This window comes from Triticum dicoccoides, chromosome 7A (assembly GCF_002162155.2).
Source record: "Triticum dicoccoides isolate Atlit2015 ecotype Zavitan chromosome 7A, WEW_v2.0, whole genome shotgun sequence".
NCBI lineage: Eukaryota > Viridiplantae > Streptophyta > Magnoliopsida > Poales > Poaceae > Triticum > Triticum dicoccoides.
The window spans coordinates 548,117,538-548,126,478 of NC_041392.1; the positions used below are offsets into that span (position 1 = coordinate 548,117,538).

An 8,941-nucleotide genomic window follows, 5' to 3' on the forward strand; every position below is an offset into this window, starting at 1 on the left:
TTCCCCTGCTGAGAGTCGTCGGCAAGATTTCGCCTTCTCTTTTGCCTGGCATGCGCGCCTATGGCTTGATCGTGTCGTAACTGTTGCTACTCCTTCCGCGCGTTTTATGAGTCAACGGGTGCGGCGTTTCTGCTCCGGAACTCATCTGCACCTCCCGACGAAAAAAATCAAAACAAAAACTAAAAAGATTAAAAAAAATCAAAAAAATGTATGTGATAGATAAGTTTATACGTGAGGTGCGCTCCAAGTTTCAACTCATCTGAACATCTAAGGAATTCTCAGCAAAAAAGACAAATTCAGGGTTTGTAAAAAAGTTTATTGTTCACATACTATTTTTTTTCGAGAATGATCGTTCACACACTGTTCTGACCTGATTTTTTTTTTGCGAAGAACTGCTCAGATGTCCAAATAAGTCAAAATTTGAAGCGAACCTCACGCATAAAATTATCTATCACGCAAAAAAAAGATAGACTTTTTTGAATTTTTTTAGTATTTGTTTTAATTTTTTTCTAATCGGATGTAGATGAGTCTGGGCATCGAATTAGGTTTTCGTTTCTCTAAAAAAACAGAGCGAACACCGTACAGTACAGAAACCTACATCTAGAACCGGTTACACTTTTATGTGGACGGTTGCGTATATACGTTTGGACGGCCAAGTTGTCTGCTGCAACTGTTCCATAAGGCGATCCGAAATCGTCCACGCCGACAGGAATTTAACCGAAGGAAACTCGGCTGTTTCAGTAAAACTCAGATCGAATTTCTTTGTTATTTTTGAAAAGGAGGATCGCCCCCGGCCAAACCCAGATCGACTTGCCAAGTTGCCATCCATGATCTCAAACCCCTTAATTTCTCCTCTCCCTGTAGCTGATGACCCGCGCAAGCTGGGGAATGCAGCACCGCCCAGCTCCCCCTCCGCCGCGAGCCCTGGAGATGTCGCCGGCGCCATCGGCGCCTTCTTGCTTCTCCTTGAGGAGGTCACCTAGCTTCTTCATCTGCGGGGCTGGCTTCAGGTTCAGGGGCTCAGACTGGAGGATGGCCTCCAGCGTAGGTAGCTTCGTCTGAGGTCCAAACGCAGCAGCTGTGGCCTGGTTGCTTGCAGTTGTACTGAATGATCTCGCAGGTGTAGCATCTGAGATACACAAATGTGGTTCAGAAAGGTGCTTCTCGCAGCAACGGACGTCTTGGAAAATTTCCTTTCTGGCTACGAATTACGTGAGTTAGTCTACATTGTTACCTCCATTTACACTGAAAAAATCATCTTCACAGTCCGAATCTAACCAAGGAGAGGCTTCATAGAAAGCTTCATCTCTGCTGCTAGCTGCATGCACAGGTCAATCACGCAAATGAGTATGTTCCATAGTATACCTGTAAGGAAAACGATTGGTAACTTAATCGTGATGGCAATTAGGTTCAAACATAATAATGACCAGGATGAGATTAGCTCAACAGCCACTAGGCAAGAATTATGCAGGACCCATGTTCCTGTGATTTCTTCTGCCGTTCATCATAAAGCAGAGGAAACGTGCCTGCCCCTACTTTCTGACATGATTAAGAGATGCAGGAAAACGTCAACTTTCAACAGCTCCAACATTCTGCGTAGAGAAAAGCCAACAAAATATCTTGGTGCTTCTCTTTACTAGGGCAGAAAATCTCCCTGTGGAATGCTACATATGCAAATAATCTTCATTGCTTATTTCCTGTAATCTTATTATATGTTGGCCATTGTTTCGTAGGATGAGCCTTGTTTCTCCTGAAGAATACAGAAACTGACGCTTTCATATTGGGGACAACAAATGCTTGAACTGAAACTATCATCAATGAAGTATAAGAAAATGAATCTCCACAAGAATAAGTAACTGTCTATTAGTGTTACAGTTTATATCACAACGCATGGATTCGATGACAAAATTTTGCTAAAAGTAGAAAAAATGCCTATATGATCTGCCACTCTTTTTCAGGAAATTCCATCGTTTCTAGATTCCAAAGGGCCAAAAGTTGATGCATGGCCGCATCTATGAAATGCCTATATGATAAGCAAAACTTTTGATACATAAAATTTGTTGACTCAAACATCGCATCGAGGCCGTACAACCACGAAGAGTTGGTACTTGGTACCTGATCTCTGCGAAATAAGGTTGCCACCACCGCCAAAAAGCAAACAAACTAGGAAAAATCAACTGACATGGTTCTACGTACAAAAAGAAGACAACCTGACCGATCTGGAGAATACTGACCTATTTCTTTACAGAGGGAGTACCTGGCTTCTCACTGCTCGTTTCATCTCTCGATTGATGAGAGTCAGCAAAGGGAGACCCTCCATGATCCACACACCTACTACTACTACTCCCTCCGTTCACTTTTGTAAGACGTTTTAGACATTTAAGACAACACCTAAAACAGTTCAATTTCAGCTGTCTTAAACGACTTACAAAAGTGAACAGAGGGAGTACTACAAATGTAGAAACACAGACAAAGCGAGAAAGAAAAGAACACTACCATAGCCAGCGATTGTAGTCGATTCAGCCGGGAGGACGTTCTCAGGCGCCACTTGCCTGCTGTTGGAGCCACCTCCACCTCCACCATCAACATCTCCGGTAGATTGCAACGGAGCCGCCGAGCCCTTCTTCGCTCTTGAACGCTTGCCCCTGCGGATCAACTTCATGCCCCCCCTGCTCCTAGTCCTATCTGCTCCACACTTTGCAAGGTCAAACGAACATGTAGCATGGGTATTCAGGATTTGTTTTAGCTAGAGATCTGACGCGACGTGCAGAGTCAGCGGGAGATGATTTGTTTTAGCGAGGGAAGCGGAGTGGACTGTGGGTTCCAGGGCGGCGGACATGTAGAGGCAAAGCGGCGTGATAGACGGATCTGGCTTGGGGTTTGTGCGAGGGAAGAGATGAGTTCATCAGGTTTGTTGGTTGTGTGTGTCGTGTATGAGATATGCAAATCCACCACTTTGAGTGAGCAAAGCTTCTTGTTTGGGCAAGATATGGGGATGTGAGGAATGATGGATCCAGCCTTATGGTTGGAAGGTTGCTTCAATGCTAACCCTGCCATTCTGAGAAATATGCAACCACTTTCTGATTCGCTGCAGGGTATGGTCGGCGGCGTCATCGTTGGTTGTGTGCATCAAATAATGCAGAAGCCAGGGTTATCTTCTTTTTCGAAGAAAAAAAGATCGGCGACGTTATAGAAAGACTTCTTTGGGTGGAGGTATACCCTTAAAAGAGATTACGAATCTCAAAGCACTGAATAGAAAGGTATTTTGGAAAGCAGCGATTCGGTGTCCAGACTAATCTGTACCCGTGATGAAGAAAAAATTCAAAACAGATACTAAAAATATTTAAAAAAATCTAACAAAGAAAATCATCATGGATAATTTGGTGCATGAGGCGTGCTCCAAATTTCAGATCATTTGAACATCTGAGTAGCTCTTGGCAAAAAAAACTCTGAGCCCCTCGTGTGATCCGACCAAGATAAGGCCATGTGATTCGGATTATGAGATAATTCGGTTTGTGGTGGACATCATTGGAACGAGAAAGAGGTCGGGCTAGCACAAGGATGACAGACTCGCCTTGAGCCCGACAACATATATTATGTGGCAAAGGGAACAGAAGTATGATGTACAGGTTCGCCTAACCAGCTTCATAGTCTGCTTGGTGTTCGGCATGCCTTGCTAGGGGCCGCTACCAACCGTGCAGTTCCGAGGTGATCCGAACTGCGACCAAGCCGTCTTGAACCTAAGGGGTCACACGCTTAAGGGAAGGAACCTACAAGGTCGGATTCGAGGATACTGGTCGATGTGATCCGAGCTGTTTTCGAATTGTGGCCGAGTAGACTTGTGGGCTTTAGGGTCCGTGCGAGGCCCAAGTATTGAGCCCGCAACGGACGCCTATATAAAGTGGGGGTGCGGCACACTCATGCGATTGATCGCTTCGGCGCTGTCACTAGGGTTTGCATGTGTTGCGAATAGACACCTCTACTCGCCGCCGGTTATGTGATCGGACCTAGCAGTCCGCCGCACGTCGTTCCTCCTGCACGCGCGGATAACGTTAGAGGGGGTGCATCTGCGCCGCTCCGGCGAACTTGTACGTGGGATCCAGCGACCGGTTGTTCGACGGAGATCGGACGAGGAGGAGACGATCCACGCGGACGCGCTGCACCAACTCTTTTTCCGATGCACGGCACCGCGCGTCTAGTGGTAACGATTTGTGATCCATCTCACGTAGCATGTTATTGGTTGTTTTGCGCATAGAAAATTTTTTATTTGCAGTCAACGCACCCTACCGTAGAACCCAACAGTGAAGTGGTTGTGCTCAACAAGGAACTACCAAGGAAGGGTGGGTCATGTTCTTGTTCCGTGACTGCAACGACTGAATATTCTTGTTCGCGGCGGAACCCCAGTCGGGGGCTGCCTTTGCCTTGGACCACTGATTTGTTGAGGCTACCTTCGCCATCAAGAACGTGGAACTAACCCTCCCATTCTCGGTGAAGGAAGTTGGCCATGCTGTCTTGGACATGAAGCCCTCCTCTGCTCCCAGACTGGATGGGTTACCTACCTCCTTCCAGAAATTTGGGACCATATATCAAGGCAGTGATCATGTTGATGTTTCAGGAACTATACAGTAGCACGCTTGATATATCCCTCCTAAACTTCAGTGTGATAATCCCGATCCCCAAGATGGCCGGAGCCACAGATATCATGCACTTGACGTCAATCATGGGTATTAATGTGATCCATCAAATCTTCGCAAAGGTGTGCGATATTATGCTTGTCACATGGGCTGACAGGCTCACACAACTTACTTAGTTCGCCTTTACTAAGGGACAATCCATGACGGGATTCCTATACTCCATGAATCTTTGAGGTTAAAGTCCAACGCCATAGGGGCTTTTGGTTGTTATACCACATTGCATAGTTGCTCATTTTGGCGGAAGGATTGCACAAAACTGCTGCCAACATTCAAAGAAGATGTTCTCAACATTATTCAAAATGGTATTTTCTTTGATTTTTGGAGAGATCATTGGAGCGATGCACCAAAAATGCACACATGGCCCCATTTGAATTCATTCTCAAAGAATCGGCATATCTCAATCCATTCTCTGAAATTTGGAAGATTTGTCTTCACACTTTTCATCTTCCCCTTTTTGAAGAAGCTTTTTCTCAATTCCATGAATTTGAGTAATTCTTAACAAATTTGGTCTTGATTTTGGGTGCGGATTGTTAGCAATTGCCACCTGTCTCTCATCATTACCAAGCCAAAGCATACAATCAACTTTCTGTTCACCAAGGGATCATTGGACCCCAAGGATTTAGTATTCCAGAGCAAATTGCTCACCTCAAGAAATTCCTCAATGTACCTTTTGCTATGGAAATTATAATTTTGGTCTCTTGGGCTGTCTGGACTACAAGGAATAACTTTATCTTTAAAAGTGTACCGCCCAGCCTCTACACTTGAAGAAGGAAATTCAAGGAGGGGCTAAAATGGACCATCTATAGGACTCAGAGGAAGGGCCGCAGGACTTTAAAGACTAGGTTAGAGCTTTCGATTGATGCTTGATGCTCTACTTGTTGTTGTATACTCTCTAGCTCTAGCTTAATTTAGATCTTATGTATAGCTTTCTGTTGGTTTGGTTGTATAGTTTTTTCTTCCTTTCGTACTCCTTTTTATATTATTTTCACATAATTAATAAAAATATGCAGCAGCGTCCTGTTGTTTCCCAGGAAAAAATGCCAGAGGTTTGTCATCCTCAAGATGGATTTCGAAAAGTCGTATGACTGCTTGGACTGGTCCTTCCTCCACCATGTTTTGTAACCGAGGGGCTTTGATGATCCCTAGATCTTTTGGATCCTACATCATCACTGGTGATAGGCACCACTATCAACATTAATGAGGAGGTGGGACCCTATTTTCGGTCATCTCGTACCGTAAGATAGGGAGACCCATTTCCCCCCTTACTTTCAACCTTGCGGTTGACTTTTTGGCGGCTATCATGGAGAAATGGGCAGACTTCTACATCAGAAAAGACCTCGGGGGCTTGGTATTATTTATTCTCAACGGATGAATGTTGCACTCATGTTGAAATGGGTGTGGATCATCTTGAAGGATGATGGGAGTCTATGTTGCGCCTTATTAAGGCTAAGTATTGTAAGGTCGCCTAATTATTGCATGTGATCGCAAGGAGGGATCTCAGTTTTGGAAATCCCTCCAATGGATCAAACACGATATCCGTGCAGGTGCAAATGTCTCTATAGGTGATGGAGAGGGTACTATGGGTTTTAGCTCGACCTGTGGCTCATTAGGAACTCACTTAGAGTCGAGTTCCCCTCCTTATTTGTGATTTGTTCGGACCCATCGCTCTTAATGGCCATAGCTTTCCTTGATGGGAGTTGGAAAATCTCATTCTAACGAACATTTGGACCGAAGGAAACTATGGTGAGCGCCGAGACTCCTAGCCATGCTTTCGGATACCCCGGAGACAGTCAACACCTTGCCCCTTCGAGGCTCTTCTCTTATGGGTCGCCTACCATTCCCTATGTGCGGGTCGCTGACCCTTGTCTGTCTCTCCCCTTTGTGGAAAGCCCCTTTGACACTCAAAACCAATACCTTCGTTCAGCAGCTCCTCCTTGATTGTCTTCTCTAGGGCACTAAGGTGGCTAAGGCGCATGAAGGTGATGTATTGGGGATCGTAGCAGAAATTTAAAATTTTCTACGCATCACCAAGATCAATCTACGGAGTCATCTAGCAATGAGAGGGAGAGGAGTACATCTACATACCCTTGTAGATCGCGAGCGGAAGTGTTCAAGAGAACGGGGTTGATGGAGTCGTACTCGTCGTGATCCAAATCACCAATGATCCCAGCGCCGAACGGACAGCACCTCTGCGTTCAACACACGTACGGAGCGAGGACGTCTCCCGCGCCTTGATCCAGCAAGGAGGAGGGAAAGGTTGAGGAAGAGGGCTCCAACAGCAGCACGACGGTGTGGTGGTGGTGGAGCAGCAGTACTCCGGCAGGGCTTCGCCAAGCTCTTGCGGAGGAGGAGAGGTGTTGGGCAGGGGAGGGGTTGCGCCTTGGATGTGTTGTGCAGCCCTCCCCTTGCCCCTCTATTTATAGGGGAAGGAGGGAGGGGGCCGGCCCCCTCTAGATGAGATCTAGAGGGGGGGCAGCGGCCAAGGGGAGGGGGCTTGCCCCCAAGCAAGGAGGGCGCCCCCTTTAGGGTTTCCCCCCCAACCCTAGGCGCATGGGCCCAAGGGGGATGCGCCCAGCCCATGTAGGGCTGGTTCCCTTTCCTCTACAGCCCATTAGGACCTCCGAGAGAGGTGGCCCCTCCCGGTGGACCCTCGGAACCCCTCCGGTGGCCCCGGTACAATACCGATCCCCCGAACCTTTCCGGTGACCGTATGACAACTTCCTACATATAAATCTTCACCTCCGGACCATTCCGGAACTCCTCATGACGTCCGGGATCTCACCCGGGACTCTGAACAACATTCGGTAATCACATACAAGTCTTCCTAATAACCGTAGCATCATCGAACCTCAAGTGTGCAGACCCTACGGGTTCGGAACCATGCAGACATGACCGAGACAACTCTCTGGTCAATAACCAACAGCGGGATCTGGATACCCATGTTGGCTCCCACATGTTCCACAATGATCTCATTGGATGAACCACGATGTCGAGAATTCAAGCAATCCCGTATACAATTCCATTTGTCAATCGGCACATTACTTGCCCGAGATTCGATCGTCGGTATCCCAATACCTCGTTCAATCTCGTTACCGGCAAGTCACTTTACTCGTTCCGTAATGCATGATCCCGTGACCAACTATTTAGTCACACTGAGCTCATTATGATGATGCATTACCGAGTGGGCCCAGAGATATCTCTCCGTCATACGGAGTGACAAATCTCAGTCTCGATTCATGCCAACCCAACAGACACTTTCGGAGATACCTGTAGTGCACCTTTATAGCCACCCAGTTACGTTGTGACGTTTGGTACACCCAAAGCGCTCCTGCGGCATCCGGGAGTTGCACAATCTCATGGTCTAAGAAAATGATACTTGACATTCAGAAAAGCTCTAGCAGATGAACTACACGATCTTGTGCTATGCTTAGGATTGGGTCTTGTCCATCACATCATTCTCCTAATGATGTGATCCCGTTATCAATGACATCCAATGTCTATGGTCGGGAAACCATAACCATCTATTGATCAACGAGCTAGTCAACTAGAGGCTCACTAGGGACATGTTGTGGTCTATGTATTCACACATGTATTACGATTTCCGGATAACACAATTATAGCATGAACAATAGACAATTATCATGAACAAGGAAATACAATAATAACCATTTTATTATTGCCTCTAGGGCATATTTCCAACAGTCTCCCACTTGCACTAGAGTCAATAATCTAGTTACATTGTGATGAATCGAACACCCATAGAGTTCTGGTGTTGATCATGTTTTGCTCGAGGGAGAGGTTTAGTCAACGGATCTGCGGCATTCAGGTCCGTATGCACTTTACAAATATCTATGTCTCCATTTTGAACATTTTCACGAATGGAGTTGAAGCGACGCTTGATATGCATGGTATTCCTATGAAACCTGGGCTCCTTGGCAAGGGCAATAGCTCCAGTGTTGTCATAGAAGAGAGTCATCGGGCCTGACACATTGGGAATGACTCCTAGGTCGGTAATAAACTCCTTCACCCAGATTGCTTCTTGTGCTGCCTCTGAGGCTGCCATGTACTCCGCTTCACATGTAGATCCTGCCACGACGCTTTGCTTGCAACTGCACCAGCTGACTGCCCCACCATTCAAGATATACATGTATCCAGTTTGTGACTTAGAGTCATCGAGATCTGTGTCGAAGCTAGCATCGACGTAACCCTTTACGACGAGCTCTTCGCCACCTCCATAAACGAGAAAC

At 46.4% G+C, this 8,941-nt stretch overlaps 1 protein-coding gene across 1 annotated transcript; it reads right to left on the reverse strand.

Moving 5' to 3' along the window:
- Positions 1-532: 532 nt before the first annotated feature.
- On the reverse strand, positions 533-3,004 carry LOC119327700 (uncharacterized protein At3g27210-like). Its single transcript, XM_037600805.1, has 3 exons — positions 2,497-3,004; positions 1,235-1,318; positions 533-1,129 (listed from the first exon to the last, which is right to left on the reverse strand). The coding sequence occupies exons 1-3, from the start codon at positions 2,660-2,662 to the stop codon at positions 843-845; spliced, it is 537 nt and encodes a 178-aa protein (XP_037456702.1). The 5' UTR covers positions 2,663-3,004; the 3' UTR covers positions 533-842.
- Between the last annotated feature and the right edge of the window lie 5,937 nt (positions 3,005-8,941).